At 42.1% G+C, this 20,164-nt stretch overlaps 1 protein-coding gene across 3 annotated transcripts in view; it reads left to right on the forward strand.

Moving 5' to 3' along the window:
• Window positions 1-20,164, forward strand: part of atp13a2 (ATPase cation transporting 13A2) — a 35,166-nt gene that overhangs the window by 3,710 nt on the left and 11,292 nt on the right. Inside the window, exons 2-27 of one of the 3 annotated variants that reach the window (XM_052482146.1) lie at window positions 2,197-2,279; window positions 2,424-2,591; window positions 2,678-2,736; window positions 3,005-3,077; window positions 3,202-3,281; window positions 3,528-3,605; window positions 3,780-3,849; window positions 4,131-4,265; window positions 4,491-4,557; window positions 4,756-4,887; window positions 5,119-5,280; window positions 6,947-7,057; window positions 7,226-7,272; window positions 7,428-7,616; window positions 7,870-8,076; window positions 8,192-8,302; window positions 8,977-9,133; window positions 9,315-9,426; window positions 9,579-9,703; window positions 12,136-12,320; window positions 14,979-15,071; window positions 15,214-15,293; window positions 15,567-15,719; window positions 15,850-15,946; window positions 17,814-18,037; window positions 19,662-19,701. In XM_052482146.1, coding sequence (XP_052338106.1) covers window positions 2,197-2,279; window positions 2,424-2,591; window positions 2,678-2,736; window positions 3,005-3,077; window positions 3,202-3,281; window positions 3,528-3,605; window positions 3,780-3,849; window positions 4,131-4,265; window positions 4,491-4,557; window positions 4,756-4,887; window positions 5,119-5,280; window positions 6,947-7,057; window positions 7,226-7,272; window positions 7,428-7,616; window positions 7,870-8,076; window positions 8,192-8,302; window positions 8,977-9,133; window positions 9,315-9,426; window positions 9,579-9,703; window positions 12,136-12,320; window positions 14,979-15,071; window positions 15,214-15,293; window positions 15,567-15,719; window positions 15,850-15,946; window positions 17,814-18,037; window positions 19,662-19,686 — 3,023 coding nt within the window. In that variant the 3' untranslated portion in view covers window positions 19,687-19,701. Of the gene's footprint in view, window positions 1-1,008; window positions 1,150-2,196; window positions 2,280-2,423; window positions 2,592-2,677; window positions 2,737-3,004; window positions 3,078-3,201; window positions 3,282-3,527; window positions 3,606-3,779; window positions 3,850-4,130; window positions 4,266-4,490; window positions 4,558-4,755; window positions 4,888-5,118; window positions 5,281-6,946; window positions 7,058-7,225; window positions 7,273-7,427; window positions 7,617-7,869; window positions 8,077-8,191; window positions 8,303-8,976; window positions 9,134-9,314; window positions 9,427-9,578; window positions 9,704-12,135; window positions 12,321-14,978; window positions 15,072-15,213; window positions 15,294-15,566; window positions 15,720-15,849; window positions 15,947-17,813; window positions 18,038-19,661; window positions 19,702-20,164 lie in introns of those variants that run through there. The other 2 variants (XM_035738493.2, XM_035738492.2) reach the window with 2 other exon arrangements.

Consider the following 20,164-nt stretch of genomic DNA (forward strand, 5'->3'; position numbering starts at 1 on the left):
AGGAGAACTCTAATTTATAGGGACTGGTTTGGGCTTCATATGTTTTGAATGAAACTAATATTACTACATTAGCCTACACTGGCACCAAGAGGCCTATTGCTTTATGTCAGTCAGCCCGTTGAGTTGCAGTTTCCACCCTGTAAAATCCTTAAAGGAATGTGGTTTTATAAGAAAATACTACTACGCTGTGGTTTCATCAGCTCTAAGAGCACCACCACAGGCCTTTTTATTTTAGTTGACTGAGAACACATTCCAGCAAAAACCTGCAGAATAGTTACAGGGGATGAATGTCCCAATTGTAAACTGGGGATGATTAGGTGACCTTATGAGGGCCAGACTGGGAATTTAGCCAGGACACTGGGGTTAACACCACTACTCTTACAATAAGTGCCATGGGATTTTTCAGTGACCGCAAAGAGTCAGGACACCTGACCCTACACAGGGAAATGGGATATTTTTTAAGACCAGTGCCTCCTACTGGCCCTCCAACACCACTTCCAGCAGCATCTGGTCTCCCATCCAGGGACTAACCAGGACCAACCCTGCTTAGCTTCCAAAGCAAGCCAGCAGTGGGATGCAGGGTGGTATGCTCCTTTCAGGTTCCCTATAAACAAGTTTGGGAGCTAGCCAAAAGTGGTGTGTATGGAAACAAAGTGGTCATTGTGAAGGCGATACCAGATATTGGCAGTATTAATTTGATGACAAATGTATATTAGCCCACACATAGTGACTTTGTTTCTATATAAAAGCAATGTAGCCCAATAATGCAATATCATTCCATAAATCTTTCTCAAAGGAATCAATCAGATGACAATTAATTCAATACTTTCCCAGACAGGCTAATACCCATGTGTGTGGCACCTGATAGGACCTCAGAAGTTGAAGCCACTACTGTGTGCCAGTATTACAAATCAAATCATTTTAAATGAACGAGGGAAATACAGTATGCGTAGGCCTACGTGTTATTATTAGTGTGTCGGCCATAATGAATGGTAGCGGAACTCGACAGTGAAACTGGACAGACATGCGTATCGGAGCATTGCTACGTAGACAGGTAAACACAGGTGCGCTTTTGACACGCGACGCAAAAATAGCATTGCCAACTACTCTAATCACAGTTTCGGATATAATTATGAGCAGATAAATAAGGTAAGTACTACTTTCGTTGATATTTCAAATAAATAGAAAGCCAACATCTGTGATGATATTTACATCGTAACTAAAACAGGTTACTGATACGTGTATACCCGGAAGCCAAAACATCTTCAAGATTGTCAACATTTCTGTTAATATATTGTTTATTTCGATAGGATATTCGAGTCGATGAAATTAGTTTTACCCTCACCTCGACCGCACGTATGGTGATCTATTCAGACGGGTCTCTTTTTCATCGTTTACCTGTCGTAGCTGGTGAAGTGAGATAGAGGGGACAGGGGTCTTGTCTTTCCAAGGGAATAATATATCTGTTGTCAGATGACTTTTTCTGGTATAAACAGGTAATAATGATAATATCTAGGCTAGTGTTGGCTTATCAAATATCCTATTTTCGCTGTGTATAGACCTTAACATTGTGCAGGCAAGCACGAGTTGGATAGATTTAACTCATTTTAGGCTATCCACTGTAACTGTATAGTTTATTAACTGAATATTTGCCCCCCAAAAATGTCTGTTCTATAACCTGAATAAGTATTGTAACCCCTTGGTCTTCCTTGTTTTATTACAAAAGCTTTATTTTGAAAAATTGATGAGTTTGTTAACTTGTAGAACCAAATAGATAAACCCTACTGTATTTGAAACTAGGCATGGAACAACACCCTCTTATTTGTTTGAGTATCTAGGCCACAACAATCATATGCCCACCTGTGTCAATTAATGTGTAAATGAAGGATTACACCGATATATAATAATTTTTCTATTAATTAATTTTGTTTACATTCACCTACTTGAGCTGAATGAAAAGTGGAATGGACCCCCTACACTGATTCCCAATTGGTTCATTCATTCATACTGCTAGTGTAATACATTTGCCTTTCTTTCATGTGAGCTGTGTGTGACATTGGTGACTTTTACAGCTTATGTGTGCCTTGTTAATGTTAACATAATGGGTGTGTACATGCAGTGCAGTGTTATGTTGTGTTTGCAGCGGCGTCACTTTGTTGACTGTGTCTGTTGACTAACCTCAAGCCTGTTCCACAGGTTGTCCGGAGGAGGAGCCACCGGGAGGGTTCTGCTCCCCTAGTCCAAGGAGTGAACCCCACTGCAAACCCGAAACACACATGGTAGGAGCCTTTAATTTTGTGCTGCAAGCTAAACAATGGGTTCCATATCAACTTGTCTGCAATGAAAAATGACAGCTGGAAATCAATGTGCTGCTTTTGAATGAATGACATCTAATCTGATTGCTCTCTCTGTCTGTGTGTCAGGATGTCCAGGGGTTCAGATGGGTGTGCTGGCGTGTCTGGCTGTGTCACATTGGGTCCGTGTTGTCCCTGGGTCTGTTGCTGGTGCTGTTTCGCTGGCGCCCTCGTCTAGGGCTCCTTGCTCGCTGCAACTCCTGTCCCCTGGCCTTCGCCAATATTCTGCTTCTGAGGGTAATGTCATTGTCATGATTCAGTGTTTTTTGGTAGTTTGGGAAGCAGCACTTGAGTTAATGGTTTTATTCTTGATCTTCTCTCAGGACAGTTTCGGACAGCAGTATGTCGTGGAGGTCCTCACAGAAGAGCTGGAGGAGGGCAGGTTAGATATACGTCTTTATCATCAGACCATCTGTCGTATGTTGACATGGAAGATTTTCCATATTATTAGCCATAATAGAATTGCTCTGTCAGTGCTACCATAAAAAAACACTGCCATTTTCAAATGTTCAGTGTTTGGATATTGGTCAGCTGGAATGCACTGACTCCTGTACAATGACTCCTGTATGTAGTTGAATCTGTTGCTCTGTAACAACTCATGTTGCTCGTCCTGACTTCTGATGTAGTGTTTCTCCTTGTGTTCACGGTAGTTTGGAGTCGGCAGGGAGTGAGGCGGAGGACAGTTCAGACTGGAGAGATACTGTCCAGCTACACAAAGAGGAGGTAAGGAAGGGGTAGTAAAGTTGTATGAACAAAGTTGAATTGAATTCAATTGTATTGAAGGTGCAGCTAGAGAGCCAATGGCTAGAGAAGTCTGCAGCTTTTATGCATCCTGAATGGCTTTCAGGTACCGCTGCTGCATTACTACCTGTTTGAGGGGCTGCGCTACGTATGGATGGCCAGGAAGGGAGCCTTCTGTCGTGTTAGGTACTGTATGGGGGTGTAAACAGGTGTGGGCTCGAGTCAGTGGCAATTATTTATTTATATCTATATATATATACATTTTATGTTTATGTATATATATATATATATAATATATATAATATATATTATATATATATATATATAATATATTTATATATATAATATATAATATATATTATATATATATTATATATATATATGCATAAACATAACATGTTGATGTAAAGACAGTTGCCTCTTCCTCCACAGTGTCCTCAATGAGGACTGGACATGTGCCGACATTTATCGTTTCCGGGAGGGCCTGAGTCGCCTAGAGCAGAACACCAGGTACACTGCTCCACATTATGGTATCACACCCTTTCCTCAAGGGTCCTCTCTTGGACCTAGCTCTTTTTGAAGGCTTACCTCAAACGCTTACGTCAAACATACTTTAATTTCCACACACTTCACCCCCCTTGCTGCCTCATCCAGTGTCTGACTCCAGTTCTCTCCATCTTTCAGGAGGAAGGTCTATGGGACCAATCTCATCGATGTGCCTGTGAAGTCCTTCATGCGACTACTGATTGAGGAGGTGATTGGCTTGAACAGCGATTTACGTTTTCTCATTGATTTACATGTACAGGACTAGATTTACTGACCATTTGCAGTGGTGCACTTGTTTATATTCATAAAGGAAATATACATTCACAAAAGCCAAATCATGAAACTTAGGCTTAAGGTCTCATTGTTGCACGTAAACTTTAATCTACCAACAGTTACATACAATAATACAGGTTTAAGGCCTGCTCACTCTGTACCCCTCTCTCTCTTTCTCCATCCATCCCTCTATTCTCCCTCCCTCCATCTCTGTAGGTGCTCAACCCATTCTACGTGTTCCAGGTGTTCAGCATTGCTTTGTGGCTGACTGATAGTTACTACTACTATGCTGCTTGCATCGTCATCATCTCCCTTATCTCCATATGTGTGTCTCTCTACGAGATCCGCAAGGTGAGTGACACCAGGAGGCTCCTCCCATGTCTTCTGTGCTCCCATGAAAGCTTTCAGATAAATGTACAAATAGGTATTTTTGAGATTATGGTTCTGTTATAGTGGGTGATACATTATGCAACACTCCTTTTTATATTAATATTTTCCTATTACCTGTTATAGGGCAGACTATCATCTAGCTGTCTACATGTTCACCACTGAATTGTCGATTCTGTGGTTCCACAGCAAAGCAACACGATCCGTAGCATGGCTCAGCAGATAACCAATGTTACCGTGCGCAGAAGCTCCGGGGGTGAGCTTTCCCTCCATTTTTGACTTCCACAGCCAGCGTACACATTTTAAGCAGATGTTATCGTGGGTTTAGCGAAATGCTTATGTTCCTATCTCCAACAGTGCAGTAATACCAAACAATACACGCAAATCCCCAAAACAAAAGTCTGCATCCTCTGCTGTAGTAGGAGCCAATTGATGCCCTGGCCCTGTCTTTCAGAGGAGGACAGTTTGAGCTCTGTGGAGCTGGTCCCGGGGGACTGTGTGCTGATCCCTCAGGAGGGGCTGCTGCTGCCCTGCGACGCTGCTCTGCTGGCCGGGGAGTGCATGGTCAACGAGAGTATGCTAACCGGTGAGGCCAAACAGAACTCGATCACAAAATGACTTCAGTCATGAACTACACTGAGGTCTGGCTGAAATGTGCATTAAGTTGAAACTTTCTCAACTCTCGTCACAAAATGTCTAGTTGAACTTGCCAATGATCAACTCGTTAAATGTCTCCTCCGTTGATTGTTGAACCTTTTGAAGCTCTTAGTAGTGAGCAATGTGAATCCATTGTAACAGCCACCTGCCTTACCTCTAGGTGAGAGTGTCCCTGTGATGAAGACCCCGCTGCCGGCTGCTGGGGGGCGTTACAGCCCTGAGACCCAGCGCAGACACACCCTCTTCTGCGGCACGCAGTGCATCCAGGCCAAAGGGGGCCGGCCAGGAAGGGGCGGGGCCATTGCCGTGGTCACAAGCACAGGTGAGACGGATACTTTTACACTACCAATATGAAAGGTCAAACAACAGACAATTAAATCATGCATACAGTGTATGTATGTATGTATGTACAGTACCAGTCAAAAGTTTGGACACAACTACTCATTCAAGGGTTTTTCTTTATTTTTACTATTTTCTATGTTGTAAAATAATAGTGAAGACATCAAAACTATGAAATAACACATATGGCATTATGAAGTAACCAAAAATGTTTAAACAAATGTAGATATATTTGAGATTCTTCGAAGTAGCCACCCTTTGCCTTGATGACTGAGTGGCGATCCTGAGTGGAGCAACTTTCTAAGGCACTGCATCACAGTGCTAGATGTGTCACTACAGACCCGGGTTCGATCCCGGGCTGCATCACAACCGATCTGGAGTCCCATAGGGCGGCGCAGAATTGGCACAATGTCGTCTGGGTATGGGAGGGGTTTGGCTGGGGTAGGCCGTCATTGTAAATAAGAATTTGTTCTTAACTGACTCGCCTAGTTAAATTAAGGTTTAAAAATAATCCTGGAATGCTTTTCCAACAGTCTTGAACAAGTTCCCACATGTGCTGAGCACTTGATGGCTGCTTTTCCTTTACTCTGCACTCCAACTCGTCCCAACCATTTCAATTGGGTTGAGGTTGGGTGATTGTGGAGGCCAGGTCATCTGATGCAGCACTCCATCACTCTCCTTCTTGGTCAAATAGCCCTTACACAGCCTGGAGGTGAGTTGGGTCATTGTCCTGTTGAAAAACAAATGATAGTCCCACTAAGTGCAAACCAGATGGGAAGGCGTATCGCTGCAGAATGCTGTGGTAGCCATAGTGGTTAAGTGTGCCTTAAATTCTAAATAAATCCCTGACAGTGTCACCAGCAAAGCACCATCACACCTCCTCCATGCTTCCTGGTGGGACCATCACATGCAGAGTAGCCACCCTTTGCCTTGATGACTGGGTGGCGATCAGTTAACACTTTTTTGGTTACTACATGATTCCATATGTGTCATTTCATAGTTTTTATGTCTTCACTATTATTCTAGTAGAAAATAGTAAAAATGAAGAAAAATCCTTGAATGAGTATGAGTGTGTCTGAACTTTTGACTGGCACTGTATGTACAGTGGGGCAAACAAGTATTTAGTCAGCCACCAATTGTGCAAGTTCTCCCACTTAAAAAGATGAGGCCTGTAATTTTCATCATAGGTACACTTCAACTATGACAGACAAAATTAGAAAAATCCAGAAAATCACATTGTAGGATTTTTTATGAATTTATTTGCAAATTATGGTGGAAAATAAGTATTTGGTCACTGCACCCAAGTTCCAGACATCTTGCTTGTTTGTAGGTGACCAAATACTTATTTTCCACCATAATTTGCAAATAAATTCATAAAAAATCCTACAATGTGATTTTTCTGGATTTTTTTTCTTCTCATTTTATCTGTCATAGTTGAAGTGTACCTATGATGAAAATGACAGGCCTCTCATCTTTTTAAGTGGGAGAACTTGCACAATTGGTGGCTGACTAAATACTTTTTTGCCCCACTGTACATGCATAATAAAGTGCATGTGTATTTTGTATGTACATAATTAGACCACACCATATTACATTATACATGGACTGTGTTTGTCCTCCACTCAATGTTGTTGGTTTTTGTCCCTCAGGGTTCTTCACAGCCAAGGGAGACCTGGTCAGCTCCATCCTCTACCCCCAACCTATCAACTTCCGCTTCTACCAAGACGCTATTAAGTTCTTGCTTTTCCTGGGGGGTGTAGGTAAGCCCCGACACACTGTAGAGTTGCACGTCGTAAAATAACTAACTTTTGAATTATTTTAAATGGGTGCTAGACAAGTTTTGAGAAGTATAAAAGTATTACCAATTAGCCCCTTGTATTGTGTAAACATGTAATTTCAGCATGAACCAATATTTAATTGTGTTTCAGCATTGTGTGGCACAGTATACAGCATCGTGATCCTAAGCAGAACCAACGTAAGTATTTGCCATACCAACCTTATTAATACCATGAGTTCATTTCCACCCTAATTGATTAGATAAACAAACAACAATGTGGTGATTTTGGACCTGGGCAAAAATATTTGACCCTCTGAGGATTATTTCTTAATAAAATGTAATTGTGTCTCTAGACCACGTGGTGGGAGCTGGTGATTCGGGCTCTGGATATTGTGACCATTGTGGTGCCCCCTGCCCTCCCTGCTGCTATCACCACCGGTACCATTTACGCCCAGAGTCGTCTGAAGAGAGAAGGGGTCTTCTGCATAAGCCCCCCACGCATCAACATCTCTGGGAAGGTCTCGCTCTTTTGCTTTGACAAGGTGAGGCCCCAAACCAGTATGCCCTAGTGTGTGTGTGTGTGTTTTGGGGTGGACGCAGCTAGGAGGACTGACAGCAGTTGAAATCATATCTTGGTCGTGTTCTGTAAGCACACAACAGGAGAAAACATTTTGAAACGGAGCTACTACCCGAGTTTTTGTTTTTCTTTGCAAAACGCTCTGCTGAACATGACCCTGGTGAAGAACTATTTTGAAGAAGGAAGTGTGTCTCCACTCTCTATTCCTCTCTATTCAGACAGGTACTCTGACTGAGGAGGGACTGGATGTGTGGGGGGTGATGGAGGGTAGTGGAGCTGGGTTCTCTGAGCTGGTCCCTGACCCTCGCCTCCTGCCCCAGGGACCCATGCTCTCTGCAATGGCCTGCTGCCACTCTGTGGCCTTGCTGGGGGGACAACCCCTGGGAGACCCTCTAGAGCTCAAGATGATCGAGTCCACTGGCTGGGTAAGACTGAGAAACCAATAACCATATTTATGGAGTGTTTGTACTAGGTGCAAAGTCAGTTCTTCAATAGGGGATGAGTATTTCATCTATGTGACTTACTGACTTTTCCTGCCAGGAGCTGGAGGAGCCTGCAGGAGATGACAAAACGTTAGACTCAGAGTTCGGAGGTCACAGGGTTCTGGCAGTGATGCGACCCCCTGCCTGTCCTCTCCAATCTGAGAGTGTAGTGAGTATCCCACGTGGTCATGGCCCCTGAGGTGTTCACAGATCTGAAAGAATTGAATAAGTGAATTCAATCAATGTGGTGGAAGAAGCTCTTAGCTTTTATTGTTGGCCCAGATCTGTGGACACCAAAGGGGTTAGCACTATGAAAAAGTTAGCCCTAGGCCTAGATAGTGCTATGTGGGCCTGTTTCCATAGTGACAGACTTCGAGTCTGGCTCACAAGGTTAATAGTGCCCTACCTAGCCTTCCCCATCTACTGACAAGGTTTTCTTTGTTCTTGGGTTCTTCTCAGATTATTAATTCATTATTCATAGGAACTCTGCAATGTTTGTGTCAATGGGTACACTTGAATCCCTTTACCCAGATCAGCTTTTCCCAAACTCGGTCCTGGGGACTCCAAGGGGTGCACATTTTAGTTTTTGCCCTATCACTACACAGTTGATTCAAATAATCAAAGCTTGATGAGTTGATTATTTGAATCAGCTGTGTAGTGCTGGGGCAAAAAACCTAAATGTGCACCCCTTGGGGTAGCCTGGACTGTGTTTGGGAAACACTGACCTACAGTAGATAGTGGCATCATGACATCTGTGAAATGGCTTTAACACTGTTGTGAAAGCCTTATGGTGAAGGATTGAAGCCAGGGAGTTTATGCTTTTCTTCTCTCCTGTCCCATCAGTCCATCCACGAGGCGGTGGCCCTCGTGCAGCGTTTCCCTTTCTCCTCGTCCCTCCAGCGGATGAGTGTGGTGACGGTGAATCCTGAGGGACAGTCGTCCCTCGCCTTTATCAAAGGGGCCCCAGAGATGGTGGCCAGCCTCTGCCTGAGAGAAAGTGGTATGGAAGAGAGAGGGAGACAGAGTGAAGAGAGCTATGAATTGAAATAGATATTTCACAGAAAGAATAAGTTGCTGTAAGATTAGCATTGGCACTGGTTTGTGATGTGATTGTGTTTTAAGTCTGTCTTTTTTTGGTTATTGTTTACTTCTACTGTCTTTCTTTAACCCGTGACTTGCAGTGCCTGCACAATTCTCAAACACCCTGCGTAATTTCGCAAGTGACGGCTTCAGGGTGCTAGCTCTCGGCTACAAAACACTGTATGGGCAGACTGACTTGAGCACCATTGAACGGTAGGACATTTTTATGAAGAACATCAAATGCGGTTATGTCCCTTCTAGCTACTACCCAAGTCCTCAATGAATTCTTCTAAACCTGTGCCTATGGCTCCGCTGGTGAACTATCACGTCAGTAGGTGTTGATGGAGCTGTGTTGGTGTCCACAGGGGAGAGGTAGAGCGAGACATGCAGTTCCTGGGTCTGCTGGTGATGAAGAATCTGGTCAAGCCGGAGAGTGCGGAGGTCATCACTACCCTCAGATTGGCACATCTTCGTACCGTCATGGTCACTGGTATGAATAGCATATCTCTTTTCTGTCTTTGTAACCCAAACATAATTTGACTATTATAAATATCAGTCATGGCCATAGAGGACCGCAGTGTACAGGATTTTTTCCCCCCAGACGGGGTTAGTGCTGGTGTCATGACGTTGTATTAGTTAATGTAACGACTGTTGTTCATCGAATGATTACAAGTTTCTAATTGTGTGATTATCTGAATCAAGCAATTATTAACTCATTAACCTGGGGTATCATGGGAAAACTAGTTTTTATTGAGTTTCTATTTCCCAGATTAACTCAAAGAATATCAGAATATCGATTTTACAACAGCCGCTAATTAACCAGTTACCTCTACCAATCTCGTTCTGAACGTCGTATAGCCCGTGAATCTGCACGGACCCGGGTCTCACCAATGAGTTTGCACCACACCAATCTTAGTGTAATATTTATTTACAAAAAATCTAAAATGATGATAAAAGATACACATAGACAAAACACATTATATGCTATTGGTTAGAACTTAGTATAACGGGCCAACACACTATGCCGCGTGTTACCCAAAATGGGGATTTCAAAGAGAGAGAGAGAAAAAAAGAAAGTACACGAGAGAAATATACATTTGGGTGAATTTGTCAGCTATGCTTATTCTAACCTGTTAGGGTTACGTAAATTCAAATCTGGTATCAGGATAAATATAACAATGAGTCACCGATTTTATACTATGTATTTTTTATTAGCTAAGTAATAAATGGCAAATGCAACTTTCGTATATACGGGCTCACTGTAATACCACGCAGGGCAGAACAGAGAACTGACAAGACGTATGTAAAACAGTATTCTTTATACTGTGATAGGCCAACAGACGTGTTGGAACCGTCTATCACAGTAGAGACTGGGCGTGGTTTAAACTTGCTCAGCCTATTGCAGGCGCTCAGGCGGGTCCCCGCCTCTTGGCGCTTCTGAGGATAGATGTGAAGAACATCCAGGCTCTCATGCTCCATACCGTTATCTTGCACCTGGCTCCTGTTATCTAACAAAAGACCACTTGTTCTCGCAACACCACGCTCTGAATGTGCCACCCCTAACTCATTGCACAGTTCCTGTCTTTTTTCCATCATGAGAAAGGCCCATGGCCCTGAAGCTTTTAACAATGTTTCAAGTCAGCTATGTTGCATAACACATACATACATCCACACAAGCCAACAGCAGATAATATTCAATCATATATATGGTAATGGCTATAATGTAAAACACAGGATCCAACGAACCCTAGCCTTGCCCCAAACTGTCGCTCTTATGGGTCAGAATATAATGATGTAATTACGTGTGGTAGACCTCCGAGGATGCTCTGCGTGGACCGTTAAGGGGACCGTTCAGCTGCTCAATGACGCACTTCTACTGCGCACCTCTCTGATCGTCCTCCCGATGTCAGTGTCCTTTTGGCTTAGGAGTCTGTTCCCTCACCCTTGCTATGGAAGGGGTCTTCTGAGGACAGACGGCTCTGTAGCTCAGAGCTCACAGCATAGGAATGAAACCTTTTAGATACCACGATTCGATGGGAGATGGAGTCTAGGTGGTTTGACTTGAATTCACCCGCTTAGACACAGCTACTCATCCGTAGCTTGGGTAGAAAAGGATATCTTTGTCTTCAAACTTGTTGCGTTCTGGGTTCGTTGACTTTTTAGACCTTGGCTGCAGCTTGTGTCACGTAGTCTTCTCTGTGAATTCTTTACTCACATGTTTTTTACCCTTGGGTCAGAAGTGGGCGTAACCGTCTTTAGGGCAATTCTCTGGGCGTACCAAGTTAATGAGGGCAAGTTCTAGATTTCACTCAAATCCAATTTTAGACAAATAACTTAACATTTCATCTTTACCAAAACATTCCCTTTTATATGGACATTTTCCACACAACGTACGATGTTTAAACATCAAACATATACTAGGAAAACTCTTCACGTTTCAAAGTTTTCGTAATAACGTCATCTATTAACCTTTAATAACAAAAATGACATACATTTTCATATTCCATCTATCGTCATGACCACCATTGTGGCTGACGGAAACCATTGTTCCAAAGTCCCTTTATTTCATGTTTAATGTTCTGAGGCTGGTTCTCCATAGTAACAGGACAAAGGAATTAGTCTGTGGCCTGAGATTTACCATGGGTGTGAGGGGTCATAAACCCCCCCCACATCTTCAGACCCCTAGATCTCTCCTCCTCTGTTGGGGTTGAGAGATAATCTGTAGGTTTGTGGTCTCCTGTAACCTGAGCTGATCAGGACAGTCATGACACTGGGCTAGAACAAAACATGCACATGCTATGGCCCTCCAGAGCAACCCACTCTAAGGCATACACTCTTAAGTCCAATCCTCTCACTCAAAAATATTACAGTATGTCCCACAGCAGGCCATCTAGTCTAAGTATTTCCTTTCCTACTTCACAGGTGACAACGTTCTGACTGCAGTCAATGTGGCTCGAACCTGTGGGATGTTGGGCTCAAACGAGAGGGTGATTTTTGTTCACGCCACCCCCCAGACCGCCCAGTCTCTGCCCTCACTGCGCTTCCACCTGGGGGAAGGAGGGACGGAGGACACAGCTACACAGAGCTCCATAGACATGTACACTCAGGTTTGTCTTTACCTCATACTAGGGCGATTCGTAACTTCCACTTAAGTCAAAATTTCACTTGGTCATTCATAAGGCTGTTACGGTGACCGTATTACCGTCACACCGGCGGTCACGAGTCATGATGACATTCAAATTCCATTTGACCGCTGAGTCACGATAATTAGGCTTCTGATAGTCATTAGTAGCCTACCAAACTTTCTAACTGCCTGGTACTCAGCACTTTATTGTCCCTTTAATCACTCTGACATCAATACAAATGTAATCAAAAACTTATTGAGAGCCCATGAGCTCTTGTTGTGCAACATTTCTGTAGGCTATGCAATTGCATGAGAAAATGTGATAGCCTCTTAAAAATAGGAGGATCCCATAAGCTTTCTATAGGTTAGGCCTACTATATTTATTTCTAAACTTTCCTAATATTAAGCACATTGCTTAGGCTATACTCCTGTTGTAAAGATATCTGGCTGGCATAAAAATTAACCACGGGGAAAGCATCCTCCATTTGCTATTTAAGTGCATAGATGACATGTATTTTTTGCCCCTGTTTTGAGACAGGCGCATGATAATCGTCCATTCGAAATCAAAATGAATTTCACACACATTATTTAGTATGTGTAAAGATGAGATAAAATCAGAAATAATCTAATGGGTAACAATATTGGCCTATCACAATATATATATATATATATATATATATATATATATATATATATATATATATATATATATATATATATATATTATCACTTGGGAAATATGCTCAGTTTAAGGCAAGAAACAGGCATAACTATTTTTTGGATTTTTACAAATCATCGTTGCACACCTCATGTTGCCTGGCCTATACGTTTTGATTAGGTTTGTATCACAACTAAAGTGGCCAAATAACTTCTTAAAATGAAACACATTAATCTGCTTTACAACGTGTGTAGAGCCTTAACTGGCATGCATACGCAGCATGTGAGTTTCAAGTTTGGGGAAGATTATTTTCACAATAAAAATGCACTACCTAATTGAACATTTGCGCTTATAGCCTACTGCCGTGTCCACATTGCTGTGCTTATAATGTGAAGAAATGGCCTAATAGTTTATCAACATTTTGAGCTAAACGTTCTGAATTGTTGTGTCAGGCTCATTGCTTAAAACAGTTTTTTTTATGCTCGTGGTTGTCCCAGACTATGTTTGGAATATTTATTTCTCGCACTGAATAGAATTGGTCAACTTTTGTACAATGGAGGATAGTAGATTGACATAGGCTAATGCTTTTGCTGTTCGTTAGGCCTACTCATCTTGTGGGCTGACAAAAAGTAAATGTGGACAGTTCTTCCAATATCTTCAATATGCACCTCGGAATTGGATAGGTTTTCTTCCCGATGTGTCAGGCTTCACTTGTAGCCTGTGAGAAAGATCCAATCATGTGAGTTAGAGGTGCTTCGGCACACAGTCGGGAGAAGGGAATTATTATATTCAGCCCAAGGGCACAATGGCCACTGGCCGTAGAAGGCATGGCTTTTCTTAGTGGGCATTACTGCCACACAATTATATATATATATTTTTACCTCTATTTAACTAGGCAAGTCAGTTAAGAACAAATTCTTATTTAGAATGACAGCCTACCCTGGCCAAACCTTAACCTGGATGACGCTGGGCCAATTGTGCACCGCCCTATAAGACTCCCAATCATGGCTGGTTGTGATACAGGGTCTGTAGTGATAACTCTAGCACTGAGATGCAGTGTCTTAGACCGCTGCGCCACTCGGGAGCCCAAAGGGGATGCAGACGGGAAATTCGAGGCATTATCAAGTGCTTTTAAAATTGTGAATGAGAGACTGATGAAGTGTGTACAGCCTGCGCATAAACAAAAGGCAGAGCTCCTGCCTTTTATGCAACTTTCGTCAAATCATCATTAGTCGCATCATGCAGCCTTAGAATGTATTAAAAAAATCATAACATATAGGACAATATTTGTATCACAACTAAAGTTACATAAATAACTAAATTAAGCATATAGGAGTGCCTGTTTCTCTCCCTCAAATCGTTTGAAGAATATCCTTTCTATTTTATTCAGCTATGTTCAGTTGTTTTCTTCGTACTATAAAATAATGTCACGGAATTCTAAGCAAATCGTGTCTGCTAAAGGAACCAGTGTAGCCATAGCCAAATCAGGGCTTAACATAAGGACAACTTAGAGTATGATATTCTGTTCTTCTGAAATAGACTACATTTTCTTCATAACATGTTTCTTTAGACCTGTTAAAATAAGTAATGGATTCATTGTGATGGTGTAGGCTGTATTACATGGATTTATTAGACTTTTTAAAATGTAAATGTTCCAAACGTCTGCATCGGTGGCTTGTAGGCTATGCGTGGAAGCCAGGAGATGCTAAATGTTTTTATGTTAATTAACGGTCAATTACAGTGAGACCGGCAGTTATTTGCTTGACATTCACTGGCTGACAATTTAATGACCGCCACAAGTCTAGTCATGCATTGATGTCAATGGGAGACTAAGTGAAACATTTTAGGAAGTGGAAGTTAGGATCCACCCCACTGTTCTTTCATGTTATAATTTTATTTTGAGACAAACCTATGCCTTGTGCCATACCTATTACGAAAGGTACTGTTTGTAATACTCCAGTTCACCGCCTCTTGCTTTCTCAGGGTCTGTACCAGGGTGTTATCAACTATCACCTGGCCATCAATGGAAAGTCCTTCTCCGCTCTGTGTGACCACTTCCCTGAGTATCTGCCAAAGGTGAGACCACCTTCCCATTGTCCACTCAACTCAACAGCCACCCAGTTAGCTGAATAGTTTTAACACATACTGGGGAAATGGTTCTGAGTGGTCAGTTATTGTGTAGAATAGACAATGCATTATGAGTGTGTTGTGTTTTCAGGTGTTGATGCGGGGAACGGTCTACGCACGGATGGCCCCTGAACAGAAGACTCAGCTGGTCACAGAGCTGCAGAAACTGAAGTAAGAGAGGGGGAACAGAGGTGGAAAGAACAGAGGAAACCAGTCAGGGAAGAAGAGACCAGCCTAGAATGAGAGAGATGGAGGGTAGAGTCATGCATAGGGAAAAGGAGGAAGACACAAAGGAACTCTGTAGCAAATTAAGGTACATGAAAGGATAGATGGACAGACAGGCAGATTCTTCCATTGATTGGCTCTCTTCGGCACAGCTCGGTAGTGTGAAAAGGGAATAGTCCTAAGTTCTCACCCATTCACCCTCTCTCCTTCAATGTGTAGCTACCGTGTGGGCATGTGCGGAGACGGGGCCAACGACTGCGGAGCCCTAAGGGCCGCAGACGTAGGCGTGTCTCTGTCAGAGGCAGAGGCATCCGTGGCCTCTCCCTTCACCTCCAAGTCAGACAACATCAGCTGTGTGCCTCTACTCATCCGGTAAGGACACCACACTCTGTTCAAGAGTAGCCTGACATCAAATAGTAATGAGTACTGTAATGTCAAAGGAAAAATAATATGTGCCGTTGTCATTCTTTTTAACAAGGGTGATTCTTCCTCTGTCTCACAGGGAGGGCCGGTGTTCTCTGGTGACATCATTCAGTCTCTTCAAGTACATGGCCTTGTACAGTCTCATCCAGTTCTCCTCTGTACTCATCCTCTACACTGTGAGTTCTGCCAAGCTTATAGTGTTTCTTTACCCCTGGAAAGAAAGACAGGAGATATGCCAGATAATGTGTGCAGTAGTTTGGAGGGGTTCATTGTGCATACTTTCTCATGTTTCATCGCTTTAGAAAAAACATGCTATAGTCTTTAAACTTAATTATTGTATGTACAGTTGAAGTCAGAAGTTTACATACACTTAGGTTGGAGTCATTAAAACTTGTATTTCAACCACTCCACAAATTTCTTGTTAATTAACAAACTATAGTTTTGGCAAGTCGGTTAGGACATCTACTTTGTGCATGACACAAGTCGTTTTTCCAACAATTATATACAGACAGGTTATTTCACTTATAATTCACTGTATCACAATTTCAGGGGGTCAGAAGTTTACATACACTAAGCTGACTGTGCCTTTAAACAGCTTGGAATATTCCAGCTTCTGATAGGCTAATTGACATAATTTGAGTCAATTGGAGGTGTACCTGTGGATGAATTTCAAGGCCTACCTTCAAACTCGGTGCTTTGCTTGACATCATGGGAAAATCTAAAGAAATCAGCCAAGACCTCAGAAAAAAATGCGTAGACCTCCACAAGTCTGGTTCATCCTTGGGAACAATTTCCAAACGCCTGAAGGTACCACGTTCATCTGTACAAACAATAGTACGCGAGTATAAACACCATGGGACCATGCAGCTGTCATACCGCTCAGGAAGGAGACACATTCTGTCTCCTAGAGATGAACGTACTTTGGTGCAAAAAGTGCAAATCAATCCCAGAACAACAACAAAGGACCATGCTGAAGTACAGAAGTACCTATATCCACAGTAAAATGAGTCCTATGTTGACATAACCTGAAAGGACGCTCAGCAAGGAAGAAGCCACTGCTCTAAAACTGCTATAAAAAATCCAGACTACTGTTTGCAACTGCACATGGGAACATAGATCATACTTTTTGGAGAAATGTCCTCTGGTCTGATGAAACAAAAATAGAACTGTTTGGCCATAATGACCATCGTTATGTTTGTAGGAAAAAGGGGGATGCTTGCAAGCCGAAGAACACCATCCCAACCGTGAAGCACTGGGGTGGCAGCATCATGTTGTGGGGGTGCTTTGCTACAGAAGGGACTGGTACACTTCACAAAACAGATGGCATCTTGGGGAAATAAAATTATGTGGATATATTGAAGCATCATCTCAAGACATTAGTCAGGAAGTTAAAGCTTGGTCACAAATGGGTCTTCCAAATGGACAATGACCCCAAGCATACTTCCAAAGTTGTGGCAAAATGGCTTAAGGACAACAAAGTCAAGGTATTGGAGTGGCCATCACAAAGCCCTGACCTCAATCCCATAGAAAATTTGTGGGCAGAACTGAAAAAGCATGTGCGAACAAGGAGGCCTTACAACTCTGACTCATTTACACCAGCTCTGTCAGGAGGAATGGGCCAAAATTCACCCAACTTATTGTGGGAAACTTGTGGAAGGCTACCTGAAACGTTTGACCAACAATTTAAAGGCAATGCTACCAAATACTAATTGAGTGTATGTAAACTTCTGACCCACTGGGGATGTGATGAAAGAAATAAAAGCTGAAATAAATCATTCTCTCTACTATTTTTCTGACATTTCACATTCTTAAAATAAAGTGGTGATCCTAATAAAGTGGTGATCCAAATTTTTACTCTGATTAAATGTCAGGAATTGTGAGAAACTGAGTTTAATGTATTTGGCTAAGGTGTATGTAAACGTCTGACTTCAACTGTATCTAACAGGCACAACATTTGTCTGGATCTGTAGAATGCCTTGGAATGTTATTTTACCCTCCCCCACCTATAGCATGTGTTGATTCTATTTTGTGTACCCCATTCAGGAGAAGACTAACCTGGGCGACCTGCAGTTCCTGTTCTTTGACATGGTCCTGGTGACGCTGCTGGCTATCGTCATGGGGAAAGGGGGCCCAAGCACAGAGCTGCACCCCCAGAGGCCCCCAGCCAGCTTGCTGGCGCTGCCAGTCCTGGCTAGCCTGACGCTGCACACCCTGCTTCTCATCCTGGGCCAGGTGTCTGCTCTGCTGATCACCACCTCCCAGGACTGGTAAGAACCATTTATGAATAGTGATTATGATCAGCTAGATTTGTATAGCACCTTTTAATACTGTATAATATTTAGGGCTGTCCCCGACAAAAAAAAACCCGACCGAGAGCCATCTGTTCGATTGGTCGACATTTTAAAACGTGTATTTTTCCATATTTAGACACAGCCTATGTTTGAATTAATCAACTATATGTAGGTTACTGAGCTTGTTAAGACACAAATTACTAAAGAGGGTACCAGAGATCAATATAGCCTAACCAGAAGACAAATAACCTGTTCCCGGCCATCCTCCCACGCTGCAGATTTTGCTGTTATGCTCCTGAAGTTGCCGGTAATAGGCTACACCAGCAGACGGCAACCTTTTGCATTTGGAGTGCCAAGTTATCGTACCAGTTCTACTGATCTGTGTGCCAGTTATGATTTTCATATGCACATTTCCATGGAACAGTTTAATTTATAAAGTTTTCATATTTCAAAATCAATGTCATGTGGTTCATTACAATTCTATCTAAATGAAAATTATACCAATGTAAAAGTAACTTCTATTGCCAATATGTGAAAATAGCCTACATAAAGCCAACTAATAAAAAAACTTGCAGCCCGCAGGTAGAAAATATTCGGATAAATATCCTATAAATCACATTGGCTACGCATGGCCTGTCTGCAAGAAACCTAAAACATTGTATCAACTATTGTATTAACTTGGTCTGGTGGGAAGCTTGTGCTAGCAAACTTGCAACATTGTAGAAAATATTCTGGGCCCTCAGTTTCCAGCGCCAGTGAGCTCCGGACAGACAGTGCAGTAGGCTATTTAGCGCAAGGGATACGAAGTAATCCGGTATGCCTATTTTATGACATTTCCACCAGATCACAGCACAACTTTTTTCCCCCTTTCATGCTGAGTGGTATTCGAAAGGGAGAGTTGGAAAGATTTTTCAAATAGGCGATGTTGAGGAACTATTGTCAACAGGGCCGGCAAAAATCTGCCACCCCCCCAATAGGTTTGGCGTTGGGCCAATTTATTTCTCAGCTAAAAGTCGGAGGAACAGAAAATAAAGGCAGACCAATTAATAGGCCTATGCTACAAATTAAACAAAAATTTTAACACTTCTGGTTAGTAGGCTATACAATCAGTTCAATGTCAATAACATAGCCTAATATCTTCAATCTGATTACATTGATAAAATCACCAAAAATAACTACATCTTAGACATCCCTATGAATCTAAGCATGGCACCTTTCTACCCAGACAGAGGCTGTACTGACACAGAAAACTGTAAGATTCAACTGCTGGCTACTAGTGTTTTGGGGTTATACAACAGACAAGTGCTTCCCTTAAAGCTGCCTGGGTTTAAACAAACATCTTCTCTTTCCAGAAAGAGAAAAGCTCAATTAATAGGGACAGAATAGCAAAGTCAATTTTATTTTTCTTGTCTCCTCGATTATTATAGGCTGCAGTTTTAGCTTCAGATTGTCATAGAGAGGAATCAATATATCCCCATATGCATCAGTCACATCTTTCGCGGGCATTTTAGAGCTTGTTTCTACCATAAGGCATCTCCGAGTTAAGCATAGCTATAGAACGCTTGAAATAATCTGGATACGTTTTATTTTATTTCCACAGTATTTGGCTATACAGACATCTATGAAGGATCTATCTAGGATAATTGTGTCTGTCAAACAGGTAGGCTTACCACTTATTTTTTGGAAGATGAAGAAATAGGCTCCAATTATATATGCAATTCTATGTTATGCCCATAAAAATGTTTGGTGCACGCGTGCATATATAGGAGGTCCCTTACCAGGCAGAAGATAATTTTACTTTAACCTCTGCATTGGGGAGTTACAATGTTGCTATCACTATGCAACCTACTACCTATAGTAGGAAACCGAGTTTCTTAATAATAATATCCCACCTGTTATCTTGGCACGACCCCATAATTGTTACAATTACAATAAAAAATAACACTTTTATATAACATATTTAACATACAGTTGAAGTTGGAAGTTTACATACACCTTAGCCAAGTACATTTAAACTCAGTTTTTCACAATTCCTGACATTTAATCCTAGTAAACATTCCCTGTTTTAGGTCAGTTAGGATCACCACTTTATTGTAAGAATGT

The sequence above is a fragment of the Oncorhynchus keta genome, chromosome 27 (assembly GCF_023373465.1).
Source record: "Oncorhynchus keta strain PuntledgeMale-10-30-2019 chromosome 27, Oket_V2, whole genome shotgun sequence".
NCBI classification, from domain to species: Eukaryota; Metazoa; Chordata; class Actinopteri; order Salmoniformes; family Salmonidae; genus Oncorhynchus; species Oncorhynchus keta.